A 20,039-nucleotide genomic window follows, 5' to 3' on the forward strand; every position below is an offset into this window, starting at 1 on the left:
CAATCTGTCCGACCTGCCCCTAAAAACCGTCTGGACGTGCCGAAGGACCATGAGAATGGTGCATTGACTTCATCTGGCCGTTCTTTATGGGGTCTCATGTTGAGAAGCCAAACACACATGTGCAGACTATGACAACCTCCACCAGCTCAGTTTGTTGTGTCAGGTGGACAAGGGGAAAGTAAAGAAGACCAGATGCGACGACTGAAAGACGGAGTGTTATTCTCAAGATAACAAGCAAACCGGGCTGCCATGAAGTATTGGCCTGGATTAAGGAGGGGAGGGGGATTGCACACTCCCACAAAATGCAGAGGGCTCTGTTTTTTTAAAAACACATGCTTCGTCGTACTGTTTGAAATCTCTTTTAGAAATGTATGGGCAATTAACTTAACAAATTGTTATCTGTCCAGTATTGGCCTGGAGTTGGTGCACACTGAGAGGTGATCTGGTGACCCCTTGGGCAGACTGGTTAGCTTCATCTGACTCCTATTCCGGCTGCTCCCCTCTGCTGCTTCCGTGCTAAGTAGTGATATCACCTCCTGGCTAGCACGCACATCGCCATCTCTTCAAAAGAGAGACAGAGAAATGGTGATTTCCCAAACAAATGCTGGTTGTTTATGTTTTACAAACTTTAACATGCCCATAAATATACACTCAGCACACAACAAACTGACATTAAAGTCTAATGCATTTTCCTGTTGCAAATTGCTTTTGGCATGTCCATAGTTAAGATTGTCCAAAGATGGTCATTTATTGATAGTGTGTTTTGATACTCTGAGGGGGAGCATTCTCTACGCAGTGAATCACATGAGGTATTGTCTGGGTTATGAGATATGGCTCCAGGTTTTACGTCCAAAAACTCTGCTGTAGTTTACTGAAATCACAAGTTAAGTAGGGGAGGTCAATGTTTACCGGCATGGCTTCAGAACAAGTTACGGTGATTTTCCTGCCTTTATTCAGATAGGACAGTGGGAGAGAGATGGGGTGGGATTAAGAAATGAATGCAGGCTGAACTGGAACCTGGGTTCTCTAGGGTCACTAGGATCTAACTGTGGTACAGAACCTGGGTTCTCGTGGTCACTAGCACCCAACTGTTGTACAGAACCTGGGTTCTTGTGGTCACTAGAACCCAATTGTTGTACAGAACCTGGGTTCTCGTGGTCCCTGGGACCCAACGGTGGTACGGACTACGCACCGCAACTCCCCCACGATGAAATTTGGAGAAAAAGGAAACATTGCACGATGGTCAGTTCTCTCTAAGCCTTTTTCACCTCTGTCTTCGGGGAGGATAAAAAGAGAGGAAGTGTGTCACTGTTTTTGGGAGGATTTGGGGTTTGACAGAAACAATCGCAGGGCTGCACCAGAAACAGCCTCTGTGATACATTAGTGCTCACTGACTCATTGTTACACAATGGGGATTAGTCACACACTTCCACTCCTGACCTGAGGAAGAACTAAGAGAGCACTGGGCATATGTGAGGAGAGCAGTATGAAACCTAAAAATAAGAGCTCAGCTTTACCTTGCATCGTTGTCTTCGTTGGCTCGGCGAAAAGTGGGATAAGCAGGAGGTATATGAGGTAGACGAGTGACAGCCAGTTGTACCGGAACAGACATGCTGAAGAGAGAGAGGGAGAGAGAGAGGACACAAATCTGTTAGGAGAGCTCTACCTGCAGGCAGAGTGACAGTCTCGCACATTACACCAAATTAACATAAATCACAGAGGAGTGATGTGAGCCTTCAATTATTCCAGACAAAATGGGCCCTTCAAACGTGCCGAAGACACCTTCCAAACATTCCAGCCCGCTGAGCAGATCAGCCTGGGAAGGGCCCAGGGCCAAATCTAGGACACAGTCATGGCAAAGCTGGTGTGTGTGTGTGTGTGTGTGTGTGTAGATGTAAGTGTGTTCATTTATGGTGTACGTGTACGTGTATGTGTGTGTGTGCATGTGTGTGTATATATGTGTGTGTGTCTGTGTGTGAAGGTAATTTTAGAGTGAGATTTTAAATTAGAGGGAGAAGTCTGATTGTAGACAGATTTGCAGATGATCTGGCAGACATGTGGCTGTGCCCGTATCTGGGCCAATTCAGAACGGAGTCAGGTGATATACTTTGGCCTGGACTAGCCAGTGGTTATCTGAGAGAGAAAAAGTTTATGTTGTGTTGAGGGGAGGGGGAATGAGAACACACACACACACACACACACACACACACACACACACATGATAAATCCTGCTTGCGGAGGGCTTAGGTGATAGATCCCCGGGGTGATCCCTGACCTCAGCGCCAGCAGCAAACAGGCCTCCTCATGCTTCTGTGCCAAGGAGGAACACAAACGCTTCCCTCCCCACCATCCCGCCCCAGCTGTCTTGGGTCGAAAACACGGCGATCGTGCATTAAGATAACGCTGAGTGATGCTGTTGCATTTAAGCGTTCAGCCAGAGAGCTGGGCCGTCCATTAGGGGGATGAAAACCCACACAGTTCCATGTTACAAAATAAAAAAACACCCTCACAGAGCCGGCCCATACACTCTCGCTCCCGCTATGTGTTTATGAGCTGCATGTCATATGCAGACACTTGTGCTAAATTAAAGAGGGCTGCTTGTCCATGCTCTTAACATGACATCACTGAGAAAGTATGGCAAAGCAGCATGTTGTTTTAAGATATCACATATGCTCAGGAGGAGGAGGAGGAGGAGGAAGGCAGGGTGGTGAGGGGTGGACTAAGAGCACTACGCAGCCTTAACTTCAGTTCTGTCGTGTTTGCAGAGCTTCTCTTAATGAATGAGTTCCCGTATTATAGGCTAATCGTCGAGGCGTGAATCAAATCCATAGCTAAATATTATGAAGGGGTCCTGATGGGTTTGGTTCATATTTCTGCATATTCAGGGTAAATGTCTGTGAGAGTCTGGCTACGTCTGGCCTCGCGCTCGGAGAGGTTCTGTCATCTTGGCGCGCACAGTCGGCTCCTTGTCTTCTCCAGTCAGAAGGGAAGGAGTTGGAGAGGAGATGGGAAAAGTGCAATCATTCCTCCCATTTCATATGTTATCTGTCAGATTATATGCGCACACCCTGCGTGGATATTGAGTTACATCATTACTGACAGTGCAAATGTTAGTTACAGAACATTATACAACTGTCAAACAAGAAGAATATGGCTAAGACAAAGATTCTAAGTTGCAATTCAACAAGTGCTAAGGGAAAATGTATGGAAGATCATTTCTTTTCTGAATCCAATTTACCCAACATGAAGTTTACCCGTTAAAATGCGCACGCACACGCACACACACACACACACACACACACAGACACAAAAATAATCAGGCCACCAACATAGTATCACAGTATAATTCAAAGACATCAACAGTGCAGACAGATTGAGGCAACTCAAATCACATGCACATTGGTAAGAAAATTAGACATCACAGCTATAACAAGATCTAAGCATCGTCCGTGTTGCATGACTGCCTTGAAAGCATGAGATGATTGATGGGGACAGGAATGATGACCAACAACCCTAACAGTCCCAAATGACAGCCTTGACTGACTCCAGGCCTGTGGAGTGTGGTGCGCCAGGGCCAGGCAGCACTCCCCACCTTCTAAGAAGAGACCTTCATGGCTCAGAGCGCTGACAAACAGACACTCCCCTGCTGCTGCCTTTCCCAGGCTGCTCGCTCGCTCACTTGCTCGGCGACATAGGGAGCATGTCATACAGCGGCCTGACTGTCCCTCCGCACTCCAAACTTCCAGAGAGAAGAAAAAAGTACCAAAAAAAAAACCTTCTGCACATCTGTAGCCTTTCCCAATTCATGTGAGGACTATCAAATGTGTTATGACATGGCCATCAAACAGTGTAGTCTTCGGCTGGAGATACAGGGTACGGCTGAGCGGAAGGGAAAGTGAGGGTGGGTAAGGGGCTATTGGGATGAGCTGTGTGCTGTTGAAAGGAACCGGAAGTCGGAGGAAATGTTTGTGTCTGCAGACGAATCGGCCTGTTGTAAGCAAACAATGCCTATGCACTAACAGATGTCTCGAGGTGGGTGGGTGGTGGTAAGTTGAAGATATTGTATAAGCGTGTACATGTGTGTGTGTGTGTGTGTGTGTGTGTGTGTGTGCATACAACTTCCTGTATTGTATGCAAGAGAATATGCATCTGTGGTGTATGTGTTTGCATGGATGTGTGTATGTCTGTGTGTGTGTATGTGTGGATATATACACCCAAACTTGCACCATCTCTCTCTTCCTCTCTCTCCCCTTCCCTCCTCATGCATGGGTGCAGCTGAGAGAGCATCTCATTCAGGCCTCCACTAGCCCCCCCCCCCTCTCCCTCTCTCTCTCTCCCCCTCTCTCTCTCTCTCTCTCTCTCTCTCTCTCCCTCTCTCCCTCTCTCCTGCTGCATCTGTGGGAGCGGTTGACAGAGCGTCCCCATCCCTCCAGCAGGCCTCTCCAGGGCCATGGTGCGCGGAGAGGAGAAACACCCAATTACACTTAGCTAAATGAGCCTTATCGTTTTGATCCATTCACTGGGCCCCACGAGCCCACGCCGGCCACTTCCTGTCCGATCCGGGGCCGCAGAGATGTTGACTCGACCCGACCCGACCCGACATACCGCTCTGCCACGCTCCACCACGGGCCCCTCTGCAGCAATTGGGCAGCTGAGGCAAGCTCGCTTTTGATAATTATTTTTGTTCAGATACATACACACACTCACACACACACATACAGTATGTGTGGTTTCCTTTTGCAAAAGTCAGGAAGTAAACCTCAATCTCTGACAGGAAAAAAAAAACAAACAAACAGAAAAAATGTGATTTCCGCAAAAACAGTTTCTCTGTTTTTCTTCCCTCGTTCTCTCTCTCTCTCTCTCTCTCTCTGGCTATGCTATGTTAATTGCATGACGACGGAGGAGCGAATGGGGGAAGTGTGCCTCTCGCTTCGCTTTGTCTCATTTCAGGCCACATCCTCTGGCCTCTGCGAGGGGCTGCAAATTAAAGACCGCCTCGACTCCAAGTGGCCGGCACCCCGGCCATCTCCCTGTGGTCCACGCCTGACCACACACAGAATCCCATTTTCTCTCATTTTCAAACCATCGTGCCGAAACCTTGAAAAGCTCTATCACTATTTGGAGCAGGGAAGAAGATTTGTTTGGATCTCCGATTAATTGTAAACCTTTTGGTCCTCTTCATGGGGCTGGGGGGGTTGGCTGTCGGGGGTTGATTGCTTTTTGTGACACTGAGGAAGAGGTTGTGTATGTTTCACATACACAATGACTTAACAGGAGAATCATCTCATTTATTTCACTTAAAGCAGTGTGCTGTTCACACATCTGCATTTCACGGGCGCTTGCATTCAAAGCAAACGCAGGATGGCAGTTTAGAAAATCCAGCCAATAAAATGCATCTAGAGCCTGCAGTGTCTGAAAACGAAGATCATGATCATTATGAAAATCCAATGATCTTTTGTCTTTTCGTCTCTTTCTTTCTCTCTCCATCCTTGAGATGTGTTTTCAAGGCATCATGTTTCAAAGGCCTGTGCCCAAATCAATGGGCTTTTCTTCATTGTTTCTTTGCAGGGCATGGGACGGGCCTATTTGGCCAGCACTAGGAGGAGGGAGCCTGTTTCTGCCATATTAGCGGGATTATCTGTCCATTAACACTTCCCACATGGCGACCTGACACCATTCGCAAGCGCTAACGTCGGGTCTGGGTCCCGCTGGCTACAATCAGACGTGTCTTCAGGACAGGCGAGACTGTTTGCAGTAAAACGATGGGCCCTGGGCCATGACAAATACACCAGCCCCAGAGAAGACCGCCGCCAGCTTATTTTTCTTTGAGCTTTGTTGAAAACACTTGAGCTTATTAGCCTTGAAGGGATTGTGCCAGTGCAGTAATTGTCCTTGCCCTGGCGATCCTGGAGGAATGCATACGGAGCATGCTTTCTGTATGTATATACAGTTACATGTGTGTGTGTGTGTGTGTGTGTGTGTGTGTGTGAGTGAGTGTGGGTGTGCGTGTGTGTGATTGTGAGTGTGTGTGAGTGTGTGCGTGCGTGCGTGCGTGAGTGTGTGTGTATATATGTGCTGCATAGTTATATGCATCATCAACAAGCTGTCGGGTCTCATGCTGTGTGCCGTTAGCACGTCAACACCAAGTTCCATCCCAGTTCCATCCCCTTTCACCACAGAAGGATTCTAGAAAATAAATTACACTTACAGTTTTAGGCCAGTATGATGAGGATGAGTGACAAAAAAATGTGTGTGTGTGTGTGTGTGTGTGTAATGATAGGTTGGATAATATCCAATCCCATGGTTCCACATAATCACACAGGAGAACAGATCCTTTCAAGAGTCAAGAACAATAAAAGTGCATCTGGTGGAGATGTTGTGTTTGGAGACTGAATTCTCCTATCTGTTCAGATAAACAGGAAGAGTTCTCAAGGTTAACTCACACAGTAAACGATCGAGTGTACGATCAAGATATTTTATAAAAGCGTAGTAGTCACACATGACAGAACGTTCTGGAACTAACAATAGCGTGGACTGGCAGTCGGGCCAAAGCAGTCCGAATGTAAGCATGCAGAGTAAATGAGTGCAGCTGTTTTGAGAAAGGACCTGTCGTTCTTGATCAGTGTTTGGGCTTGTTTATTGCAAACTGCTGGGGTGTTGTAAAACCTCATGCTTATCTAAAAAATGATTCAATCTTAGGACTGAAATGTCAGATGAAAAAAAATCTCAGGCTCAAACAATGTTACATTTTTCCTACTGTAGTTCTTTGATGACTCACTTAGATACTTGGATAATACCAGAATTATCAATAAGTATATATTGTCTAAGGCTGATGCATTCTTCAAACATATGCTGTAAAGACTATATAGGCCACATATAAAGTCATAAAAATAAGTTGTGTCATAAACAGAATAAAGACTGAATCCTTTGTCAGGGACGTTGTGCAACTACAATTACAAACAGATGCTGCCTTCAGAGGAAAGGTTCAAGTTCTCCAGATTGGAAAGGCTAATTAAGAATACCATAATCTTGGGACAATCACTTCCAACCAACAATTACTGTGTTACAATCAAATTATATACATTGCAAATCACTTTTTATCTGCCTGACTTTTTAGAGGCCTTGTTTTTCAAGATGTACTTGCGCAGCCAAACCAACAGAAATCATTCATCATTCATGTCCAATAAAACCATCGGTTTCAAATCAGCCCAGTTAGGTGCTGGAAGACCTTTAAATCAACATCCATCAGAGAGCACAACAATTCCAAAGAACAGCTTCCAATGTCTGATAAATGATCTGACAGTAAAAAGCCGCTTTGCTTTGACTAAATTGCCATGTTTTGACTGAACCCAGCCATTGCACATTTTCAAGATCACACTTCAAAAAGCAGGACCATGCAAAAAAAAAAATCACACACGATTGTCTGGCTAATGATGTCTTTAGTGGACTCCCTGGTCAGTAGCCCCCTTTCTCCAGCAGGTATGCGTTGAGCCCACCAGCACCTGGGTGCAAAACAAACACTGCTAATCCCAGAATCCCCCTCCCTTCACCTACTCAGGCTGTGAAGGGGTGTGTGAGGGGGGGGGGGGTGCAGATGCATGAACACTGTTGTTGATTTAACACTAAACAGCCAGTCTCTCAGTGGCCATCAATCAGTCACTCAGACACAGGATCGACGTGTTACAACGCCTGACTGACAGACACGGGGTGTGTGTGTACAGTATGTCTGCGCTGCGTTCCGTACCACCACCTTTACCTTACTTACTCATGTTGTCCACCCACCCCCACCTCCCTTTCTCCATAGAGGCATTGTGAAGACCAAGTGAGACGCTTGTTTACATTTGAGGTGTCTTTTAAAAATGTGAAGAGTTAAAGCTGATTGAAAGGCCCTACAGAGAGAGAATACAGCTACAGAAATAAAGGTGCTTGCTTTATGAAACAGACTGTAGGTTGTCTCTAGTAAGTGCTGTCGTTAATCACTCTTGACTCCCACTAAAATAGATAAGCATATATAATTATACTTGCATAAATATAAAAAAAATCATCAAACCAGTTAGAAGATTCTTTGACTTCTTCTCTCAAGGATTAGGAAAAGTAATTGTGACAATAACGTTGTATCACAACTGTAGCAAGTAACTGTGACAGAAAAAATAAAGTCATGCTGAAGTAGTGTATCATTAGAGGGCCTTCTGTTTACTGTGTGAGGGCTCTGACTAAACTGAGCACCACTGACCTTAAAGTCCCTTTGTGGCACCGTCGGCCACTTGTACACACAAACACTCTGTGCCCGAGGAGAACAGAGCGCCAGTTTGGAGTCATTTAGTTTGACTGGCAGCGTCCTGGGTCCAGATTTAACTGTCTGCACTGTGGTTCGTTCAACACATTTGGCAACACTTTGCTCATGTTTGTCTATCTGGAGAGAAACAATGACCACCCCTCGCAAGAGTGTGTGAGTTGCTCGTTCTAGGTCTGTCTCCGCCTCGCTCGCTCTCTCGTGCCCTGTGCGCTGCGGCCGGTGTGTGTGCCGCCACCCGAGCAGCCCAGGCGACCAGCTATGCCCTTTTCCTTGAATGAGTCAGTGACTGAGGGATCTTTTTTTTCTCACTGCTGCTGAAATGAAAATAAGCTGTTCTCTTTCTGAAACAACAGACAGACCCACTAACCATTTGTTCCCTGGTGCTTGGCAGACGTGAGAGCTGTGCACAGCACACCCCAAAACTACTTTCGTGTGTGTGTGTGTGTTTGTGTGTGTGTGTGTGTGTGTGTGTGTGTGTGTGTGTGTGTGTGCTTTTGCTGTACTGGCCCTCGGCATCTTCACACCCACTAACACATAGCTCTGCAAGCTCTATGCGTACTCGAAGCTTGAGCGCCTCGATCGATCATTAATCCGAAAAGAAATTAAACCGCACTGCACATTCAGGGCTCCCGTTCATCACCAGATTAAATTACACTCCACTGTATGGTGACCGGTAAAATATATTACCGCAATTACTTTTGGCTGCCTCACCTGAAACACCAGCGCAGACCTTGCAGCTGGGCTCACTCTCACCGCCCCTATTACTCCCGCTTGGCCTCGGTCGGCCTGACAATTTCTCATAACGCAACATGTTTCTCACACAATTACAGGAAAGAGACGGCCCCATACCGGTTTGTATACTGACGTTCCTCGCACTGACACACATGTGCATGACTATAACAGAATAAACATTGCCTACCCTCTTGCTTTTTGTGTCTACACGGAACTGACACCCATTGCTGCTATGGGCTGTAGACCAAAACGCAGGTGTGCCATTAATAAAGCCCATATGCCCTCATTCAACTTTAAAATTGAAAATTATTTGAGCCCATTTGACCATTTCTGTACATCATCAGGTAGAATCAGGGTCTATTTGGTTAGCTGTTGGCACAGAATGTTCTAGAATTCCTGGCAACATAACAGTTCTAATGCCCAAACCAAACAATTTTGTTGTTGACATTGAAAGAATACCAACACAGACAAATATATATCCAAAACATATTAAAAAGGCCAAAAAATACCAAATTTTATACAGAGGCTAAATATTAATGTAAGACATAAATATGTCAGTTCAGTGATGGTGGGGAATTTATGGGAGGTTGAGAGGACAGAAACCTCAACGCATAAATAGTGTGTGCTTCTGTGTGTAGACACTGTGACTCCCAATAAACTGATACACAAACACACACACACACACACAAACAGACACACACACACACACACACACACACATCCACACACACACTCATGCAAACATGCACATGCATACACACACATACACACACACATAACGCATGCAGGCATGCACATGCATTCACACACACACACACACACACACACACACATTGTAATTTAACCCCTGTGCATGTATTCAGCTGTTACTGCCCTATTTTCTCTTGAGGCAAACAGCTTTATATAGCCCAATTTTAATATTCCACTGTATGACAAAAAACCTATCTGCAGCATATACTGTTACATGCAGCACTTTACTTTATGAAGTGTTAATAGAGCTCAAGTACGACATGGTGAGTATCTAGTTGTCTTGCCACATGAATAGTAAAAATATGTCTGGCTTTTTTTGGACCACCCACTCACACGTACAGGAGGGTAACTACCAGCATGCTCTTGGATAAGACAAAATGAGATAGACGCTAACATTTTTTTGACAAATGTTTTTTTGGTAAATGTCAGAATTTTTTTTCCTTCAATATCTTTTTATGTTGCCACTTTCTATAAACATAAAGAAGATGATGAACATAGGCTACAGAGACAGACATTTTTTTGTGGCATGCATCTGAAAGAAATCAACTTCAACCCTCAAAGTGGGAATACAGCTCTGCAGACAAACTTTGTTGACGGTGTGCTTTCAAACTGGCTGTGCTCATTTTTCTGGGCTGGGTGTGAACCAGTTTGGAGCCATGAATGATTCTTCAGTTTGAAGTGAGAAGCAACAACAACGCTACTTTGCAACAGGTTTCGGATCAACCATACGCCCCAACAAACTCCATTCCTCTTCTATAATGGGCCAAAATGTCTTCGTCTACCATACTCTGGGGACAAATGTTTCATAAAGACACACTGTGCATTTCAATAAATGAGTTTAAAGGATGAGACTATAGGAGCTTCCGTTTAGAGCACATCTCAAACATGACAGCATAAACTGAAACGTCAGGCAGATTTTTAAAAACACAAGCTTCTTCAGCTTGCCTGATGATTGCACATTTCACATGTATTAATTAGGCAGTTGTATCTATCTAAAGGGGCTTACGGTACATGTACACATCTTCATCGATTCTGTGTACTGCTCTCTTGTCTTGGCCAAATAAGCCTGATTCTGATTCCCATTTGAAAAACTACAGTATCAGTCTTTCTTCTGTGTTTCCCCCCAGTGGCATATGACTCAGAGCATTGCAATGAGGCTACTCCTCCTGTCTGACTCAGCCTGGTCACAGTGGGCTAATGCCCTTCTAATGGGGGGTGGGGGGTATAAGAGGGGCATTGGAGGGTGTGTGTGTGTGTGTGTGTGTGTGTGTGTGTGTGTGTGTGTGTGTGTGTGTGTGTGTGTGTGTGTGTGTGTAGGGAGCAAATAAGTGGTTATGGAACAGAGGTGTCTGATTGGGTCTATATCGAAACTACACCACATCATGACTTACTCTTTACTCCAGGACGCATATTCGTCTTAGACAGTGGATCTGAAACCCTCATAATTTGCCTAATATTTTTTCAGGACTGAACTGAAAAGATGTGATGCTCCTGACATGAATTACAGTAATTTCACTCTTCCACTCTTTTTACTCTCTCTTTTTGCTTATCAAGCAAGTTGTTTGATATATCTATGGGAATAACACAATACTTTATTTTGCTTTGGAATTAAGAGTCCATGGACACTATTGTATTAATGTAGGCTATGGTATGTAAATATGAGAATGAGAATATGAGAAATATGTGTATAATTGGAGGATATAATATAATCCTGTAAAATAACAAAACTTTTATTGAAATATGAACGCTGTATTACAATATGATAATAAATAAGAGTAATATGAGCAAAGGATACTATCTACATTTCTCTCTAAACTGTTAGAGTGATCTAAATGGAAAAACAAAGTCTTTAATCCTACCAACCCGTAAGTCAATTAGGATCCAAGCAACAGAATTATGGCGTGCAATTAGACACATTTCATCCTAACTAACAGATATCCCAGCCTAAGGCTTCCTGCAGCATGTATCTTTCAGGATCACCATAGTTTCATCTCCTCTTCATGGTTGACCTTCAGCGTCCGCATGTCCGTCAACATTGGCAACAAACAAACCAGGTATGCAGCTGCCTATGTTAGCGGCGCATTGGGCAACCGCTGACAGCCTACATGGCGCAGGCAAAACAGTGGTTAAGGCAAACCACTAACACCTGGTGAGGCAAAAGCTCCGTTTTCCTGTGGCTTTCACGTAGGAATACATTTTATAACATCCAAAAATATATCAGTTTGCCAGTTCAGTTTGCCCAAAGGACGAAAAAAAAACATTCAGGCACCTTAACCATAAGAGGATACCCACACTACGGGTTTTGAATGTGCAAAAACTGCTGTCAAAGAGTTGGGTCTGAGATGTTACAGTACAAAATCTATGTTCTTTTTTGTCACATTTTTGACTCTATTGAACACACACTTTGAGAGGTGTAATATACAGCTGCTGGCCTGTTTCTGGTAGTCTCCATTTAATTGCTAAAGTGAGGAGGGTTGGGGGAGGGGGTAGGGGGGCAGAAAAAACTCTGCTGGATCTAGTGTGGTTAGAGGACCCCGCACAAAAGGTCCTTTCAGGTGTCGGAGCATATTTCAGTGGCCTAGCTGTCAGATTACACGCAGGAAACGGTTAAGATAAAACTGGATGAATGCTGCGTCTATGAGACCGAGAGGCAGAGAGAGAGAGAGAGACACCCCTGAGGAAGGTTCGGCAGATCAAACCTCACGTTCGTCTAAATAAATATGTTTTATAGTTGCCTTCGTGGACAATTCCTGTTTTTTGTCAGTGATGTATTTGCCCATAATTCTACAGGGGAGTCATAAAATGCATAACTATGGCCTAGAGAAACTGTTACCTGTTTTGAGATCATTTAATGCATTTTTAATGAGAAATTCACTCGCGATGGGGGATTTCCATGCAACTGATAGCCATAATTGTGCTTCTTTTTGAAAAAAGAAATATGTTATATGTGTCTTTTATCAACTGATACAGTGTTTGGCAAAACCAGCATATAATTCAGTTGTACCCTAATATATGGCTAAGACTGAAAATAAAGGGTTTTGTGTTATTTTCTTTTTTTTTAAAAAACACAGAGTGTTTTCCTGTGGCAGCATTGCCACGAAGGTCGTTTTTTTGTCCGAGTCAGACGAGCTTTGAAGTCAGACCTTATTCAAGAGTGTGAATCATGCGTCAAATGGCACATTCTGTCTGGTTCACAGGGTCAACCTCTCCTCTCTTTTCTTCCCCAATACGTGCTCTTGTGCCTACCGCTCACCGCTCATGATGGTGGCCTAGCTGGGACAAAAGAGTCAGACAGCAGACAGCTCCTAAATGGGGCGTCGTGGTGAGGTCTTACCTCAGACAACTGACTAAGCCCAAACGATAGTTGGTTGAGGGGCAGTTGAACGCACTGAGTTTGATGTTTAATTGGCCTGCTTCTGGAAATCAAAACGTCATGCACAAGATGGCAGGCGAGGGGGATGAGAAACAAAAATCTGTTGGGGCGTAGGCCCAGCCCCTAACTCCGAATGTCAACCCAGACAGACAAATCACAGGCTTTCAGGAACAGCGTGGCCAATGGAACAAGTAGACGGCTCCTGATGACTCAAATGAGTTCAGCATGTGGAGCTTTTTAATTGCCGCCATCCTCACTCGAAACGTCAGCGGCCGCCCTCCGGCCCCGTCTCTGTCTCCGTTAGTAAATAAACGCGCCGCTGCTGCCTTCGCCACGACCTGAGCAAAACATTTGTGACACAACACTTCAAAGCCGTGACCTCTGACCCTGGGAAAGGACAGAGTGCCACATGAGAAGCCCCCAACTGCCCCCACCCTTGAACTCCCCCCCCAACCTCCAACCATACTTCTCCTACTTTAACCACTGTCATGGGCCATTTAAGGTACAGTGTGACTAATGAAACCAGAGCACGACAACACACACAGAGGGGCTTTGGCTGCGCTAAAGGTAGCTCAAAAATCCCCAGGCGTAAAACTGGGCAGGGACTGTTAAGGAACGTTGCTTCTTCTGTGCTGTATGAGTGAAGGAAATGTACTCACTGCTTGAGAGAGTACTGAAATGATAATGTCATTAAATTTCAATTACTGACACCAATTACAGAGACTCCGATTTAAAAAAAAAAAAAAACCTTGCCACGTGACTAATCCTTGGTGCTCACCAGTTCAAAGAAAATAAAGTATAAGCGGGAGGAAGCGTGGCAATGAAGGCCGCCTCATTTATATGCTCATCTCTACCGTTTAATCAGGAGAGGTGGAAGGACGCCACGCAAAAGAGCAGTTGCTGCCTTAAATATTTACTCGAGCTGACACGGCACTCTCAAGTCGGGGAGTTTTCCGAGATAAGACGGCAACTTTAAGTGACTTGGCCTTTCCACATGAAGGTTTCCCTGCACAAACACGGGCCGGCGTTCGCCTCAGATGCGTGGCCCCTATTCACAGCACCTCTCTGTCTCTATGTAAAGTTTACAGTCCAAGTATACATCCTGTAGCTGTACAGACAAAATGAAAAAAACAACCAAGAACCACCTGAAAACAACACTTAAGTCAAAGTCAAAACAAAATAAAACAAAAAAGTCACTCGTTTCAGAATTCCGTTCAGTGGTTGGACAGTGGAAAGGTTAATAGGTTTCCAAAGGTAATGTTATTTTGAAAGGGACATTTCCCTGGGCTTATGCCACAAGTCCTTCCTTTATAATGGTTCATTTAGAGTGCAGAAATCTGCAAGCGGTTCATCTTTTTCAGTTATGGAGACAAAATGTCTTACATGTACTGTAGGTAGTTACTGTAATCTGATGTTGTGATATGATAAAGCCAACATTATGATTCTAGGAGCTTTAAATCCATGTAGTAGACCAAATTATAATCACTCGAGTAAAATCCTCATAAGACATCTCACAAAACCTACATACATCTCACTAGATAGCTCACAAAACAAACAACACAAATACATTTCTGAAAGTCAATTTTGGTTTAAGCAACATTTTGCAATCAATTGCCCATTGTATAATATACAAAACTCCTTGCTGAGACCCTTTTCTGTCTCCTCATCTGAATAAGCAGATATCCTGGCGGATAAACAGACACTGTCCTCTTCAGAGTCCAAGAGAGGAAGAACGTGTGGGTGCTTGGGGTGTGTGAGATAATCCCCTTGAACTGCAGGGCTTTGACACGGGGGAATGGTGAGAGCTGAACAGTAGGAGGCTTCAGAGGTCCTGCCCAAGAGCCTCTGTGTAAACAGGACCTTCAGATAACGCATGAGTCATGAGCCACGCATGTCCAGGAACGGCTGGCAATATCTGCCAAGAGACGAGTTTCAGAGCTCATCATCCGTTGCTCTGAAAAAGGCCACTGGTGGAAGTCTCTCTCCCACACACCCACCAGTTGAAACGGGAGTTCAAAATACACAGAAATACTCCGAGTCCCAGATTAATAGAGTGGGGAGTGGAGGAGAGGGCAGAGGCACAGCAGACAGAGAGTCGACGAAAGGGCAGGAAAAAAACAGATCGAACACCGCTGCCAACATACAACAATCCCCCCTTTATAAGAGAATTCAATTAATGTCAATAGCGTTTGGAGGGCTAACTGCTAGACCAAGTTCAGCCCTCAGTCATGTAATCCATTTGTACTAAGTAAAGCATAACAGACGCATCTGAGATGGCATGTTCTGTCCTGGGGGCAGAGCAGTGTTGAGAATGGGTCTGACTTGACACTGGCTTACATTGCTTGTAATATACAAAATGCTTGTGGCTATAATGCTATTTATGATGTGACTAAGACTATAATTACAGTAATTCTCAGTCATTACAGTCACTTTATCAAAACAGACAATATACTGTTCATTCTGGTAAGTAATTCATAACAGCCTTCCGATAATGATGCCACCACAACGTTTTGAAAGTTCTGCAATACTATACATCTGACACTTTATTTGAACCTATTCGTCATAAACTTGACAGAGCCATGTTGTTTTATATGTATAGGGCATTACATAGTTATTGCATGACTATTATGACAAATGGCCAAATAAAGAGAGATTTGGTTTTGTTGAGATTCAAGCCATTCAATCTGTCAGGTTGTCCATATTTCAGATTAGGAGAAAATAAAGCGTTTCTCTTTTCTCTCTAGCTGGCTTTAGCCTGTGTTCAAATCCCAGCAGGTGTGCTAGTGCTGTGTGTGTGGACGACCTCTGTCTTCCTGCTCCACCACAATGACTTCCTGCGCGCTCCTCATCAGCGGAGAATTCATCATATTACACAGTTTCTAACTGCTCCTCTAAGACCTTGCTGATGGGGAGCAATTAAATAGGCATCAGATCTGAACAATGGCAAATGAAACATTTTTACATGCAGCACCAAAAGTGCCTGAAGAAAATCTACCTCCCCTATCCACTTTCTCCTCTTCAGTGTGCTGACCACAGTTTGAGAAACATCCAAAACTGTAGCTCTGGGGCATCGAATGTCTAAATATCAAGACCACTGGTTTACAGGAACAGGGTTTTCAGTTGAATGATTCATCTGTGTACATTTTGACCTTGAGTTTGTTTAAGCTTTTCAGTTTTCCAGGGATAATGGGTAGTCCTGTCTCTCCATACAATTATATTTGCAATTCCAGGCAGGCATTTGGATCGGACAGGAATTTGATCAGACCATTTGGATATGATACCTGTGGTATGCCCCCACCTCAGAATAAAGAAGTGTGTGTGTGTGTGTGTGTGTGTGTGTGTGTGTGTGTGTGAATCTGTTGAGAAAAAAAATTTCAATATAATGACACTTTCTTCTCAAAGGGGGAAACTATAAGACCATACCAACAACTCTGACCAAAGACATGTCTGACACCACCCCCCCCCCCCCCCCCCCCCCCATAGTGGGGCTGTGTGCTGACCAGCACATATACACCCACCTGTTGGCCCGGAGATGGGGAGAGAGGAGGGGAGGGGAGGCGACCAACACTGTGTGAGCAGTCTGACGCTGGCTCTACTTAATCAGGACTAATCAAATAAACAGTCCTCATACTGCACTGCCTTGTGCCCCCCCCCCCCATACACACACACACACACACACACACACACACACACCATTCTACACGTATAGCAAGGCCCAGTGTCAAGTTTGGTGACTAACAAGAAGGATGTGCTCTGTTGGCTCCAGACGGCGAGAGAGGGAGAGGGAGAGGGAGAAAGAGGGGGCACGGCACTCGGCGCTGTTTGTGCTGTTTGTGCACAGGAGACAGGTTGCCCACATTGAAGCGTCTGTGTGTGGAACAGCAAATAACTAAGAGCAGGCAATGAGCACCTTCTGGGGGCTGTGTGTGTGTGTGTGTGTGTGTGTGTGTGTGTGTGTGTGGAGGGAGATCTTAGTCATGGTCCCCATCTTCTTCTAGAAGCCTCACCTCTAACGTCCAGGGCACAGACCAAACCTCACTCCCAATAGTTCCATCTCAACACATGGAGAAGCACTTGAACAGAGTGTTTCTGTGCCCTCTGCAGTGACAACATTATATCTGTCAGCTCTTATCTTACAGGTTGAGCAATTAGTTGACAGGAATATATTTACAAATGTGAAAGATTACTGTCCTTAGATGGCCAATTCATATAAAGGCCTAAAGGCCTATAGCCTTCTAATGAAAAATGTTGGTAATGATAAAATAACATGCGTCATCTGGACAACTTTTGCAAATTGACGTAAATAAGTATTTAAACAACTATAAAATTAGACATTTCCAGTAAATTGCAGCCATTGCAGTAAAACAATATGTACATTTGGAACAATTCATATTTTCTGATTGTTAGGCCAACAGATTTTTACAAAATATTTCAATAGTCGAATCTACTTGAGCATTACTGTTGAGCAATGTGAAAAGATTTAGTGTAACAACCTCAGGCATAATAATAACACTTGAGGGAACACTTGCTAAACATTAATGCATTACTAATATGTGTAGTATAAGTGCTCAGCAATGTCTGTATTACTTATTCCTGTAAGTATCACTGCACATTAATTAGGTATTTATGGAGCAATTTCTCATTTTTACTCAATTTGTCATATATTCTGGGTAAATCCTTAATGATCAGCTAGTTGGTTTTGTTCTAAGGTTACTGGTATATAGCATGGCTCAAAATGGAGAGTTTATAGACTCCTAATAGCCTACACTGTCTCAATATGTGACAGTGACAATGTAAATGTATTAGAAGGAAATAAAGTTTCTATTTTGATCCTTACATATATATATCAATAACCTTAAATCAAGACCAACTAGTTACTTAAGTATTTACCCAGGTTAAAATGTGTAATGATGCTTAATACAATTATGTATATTATAGTATATAGTTATATATTATTTTAATTAAAAAATAATATACATGGAAAATTATTCATATACAAAATTATTATTTTCACAAATATTTTATGAGACAATAAAATTATATTCAAAATATAGTAATACTCTGCAGAAAATCCCCCCCCCCCCCCCATTAGCAAAACTTTTTCGCCACAATTAAATGTCACGGCACATAATGGTCTGTTCATTTGTGTTCATTTCTGCTTCGTTGCTTGTCGACAAGGTAACTTACCTGCTGCAAGACACACTGGTAGAAGCAATCTGAAGATCAATCCACACACCACCTCGGAAGCCATGGCTTCTGATCAGTGAAATGCAAACCAGATAAGATGACTTTTATATTCAAAAGAAAATGCGCCTCAAGTCAAGTCTTTGCCAAACTCAAGCGGAGAGGGCATGGTCCTGTTAGTGCCCTCTATGGCATCCTTGAGTTATGAGCCCTCTTGGTGATCCATAAAGTCCGAAAAGTTCTTGCACCACAGCGCCTTCTTGCCCTAGTTTCAACAGCCAGAATCTGAGACCCCAAACATCTGTTGCCCAGCTCCTTAACTCAGTTATGCGATACGCGAAACTTCGGTGAACAGGCGAGCGACTCTGAAAAGTGTCACCTAAAAAAAAAGAGAGAAGAAACGGCGCTGTCCGCTGACTGTCAGTGTCCGTTGACAAAGGATGACATGGGTCTATTTCTTGAGTAAATAGCTCGTCTTTGCTGATATGCGGAGTTGCTAGTAAGCAAATCACTGACGGCTTGAAGGTTTTAAACAACACAAATAAAACTCATTATTTGCCAAACTTATATTTGGTAATAGAAGAAAAACATCAGCTGAACAAGTTGCGTAAAGTTCCCTCCTTGGAAGATAATAGTAGTAGCCTTGCGCACGCTGCAACCCTGGCACAGCTGTATTCGTCTGTCTATCTGATTACGGTTTCTCCTCCTCAATGAAAACTTTGCAGGACCACCCTGTAACTGACAAATGACTCCACCATTCAGAAGTCAAGGAGGAAGCCGGGGCTGAGGCTCGGTCCCAATGAGGAGGAGCGGGAGCCCTGTGCTGGGCTGGACCCGCCAATATGTGTGCGCTCGCGCTCCTCCCTCGAGGCCACCGCAGGCGTGGCGGTCGCATTCCAAGCCCTCCTCTTGGGTCAGGTAACTCAAGCTCGCTCAGATACCGGACAGTGGTGATATGAAAATACAAACAGAGCAAAAAAAGATACGGAGAATCTACACAAGAGAGGCTTTTACAATCACTGTGCTTTCGCCTGACGCTGCTTAGTAGCCTACTCCATTTCTGAGAAAAGGTATATATTAATATAACTGTGCAGGTAGTTTGTATGCCAGCTACTAATAGGCTCTCGAAACTTAATAGTAGTTTCCGGGGAAAGTATTGAAAAACAAACAGTGAGTTAGGCCTATAGGAACTCTATCATTCGTCGCTTTCTAATATACAGTAAATGGACCATGAACGATGCCTACAGCTAATGCGATTGCGCAATAGCAGCACCCAGCTGTACAGATGTTCCGAAGGATGTTGTGAACAGAACAGCACCATCTGTAGACAAAAACTGTAACCACAGCTAGTGTGGGACAGTCTAGGTAGAATTAAATAATTAAAGAAAAATAAAAAGGCAAAGCCTTCCAGAAAGAAAGAAAATTATGCCTTGAATGTTTCAATCAAAATTGTTTTGACAAAAATAATATAATGCCAATGTTGTCTGGTTAAGGATTTGTCAAGGGGGAAGCTGTAGGTTAACTAATAGTTGTGTTATTCTGTTTATTATATGTACCTCCTCATCTCCCCCATCAAACATGAAAACATACACTTCAACTCCTAAGAGCCTAAAAGTCCTAAGAGCCAAGGCATTTTAATCTGTTATGACAAAAACATATTTCCGCTGCTCCGTGTCACTCGATAACACTGCACTCGATAACACT

The 20,039-nt window shown here is 44.0% G+C and overlaps 1 protein-coding gene across 1 annotated transcript in view; it reads right to left on the reverse strand.

Moving 5' to 3' along the window:
• Positions 1-18,947, reverse strand: part of LOC143131409 (piezo-type mechanosensitive ion channel component 2-like) — a 117,413-nt gene extending 98,466 nt beyond the window's left edge. Inside the window, exons 1-2 of the mRNA XM_076291038.1 lie at positions 18,339-18,947; positions 1,518-1,613 (exon numbers count right to left, since the gene is read on the reverse strand). Of these exons, the coding sequence (XP_076147153.1) occupies positions 1,518-1,613; positions 18,339-18,402 (160 nt within the window). The 5' untranslated portion in view covers positions 18,403-18,947. The remainder of the gene's footprint in view (positions 1-1,517; positions 1,614-18,338) is intronic.
• Positions 18,948-20,039: the final 1,092 nt, after the last annotated feature.

The sequence above is a fragment of the Alosa pseudoharengus genome, unplaced genomic scaffold (genome assembly GCF_046254945.1).
Source record: "Alosa pseudoharengus isolate Yale_2024_CS ecotype anadromous, Long Island Sound unplaced genomic scaffold, YU_APseudo_1.1 YU_APseudo_1.1_scf_18, whole genome shotgun sequence".
Lineage (NCBI taxonomy): Eukaryota > Metazoa > Chordata > Actinopteri > Clupeiformes > Clupeidae > Alosa > Alosa pseudoharengus.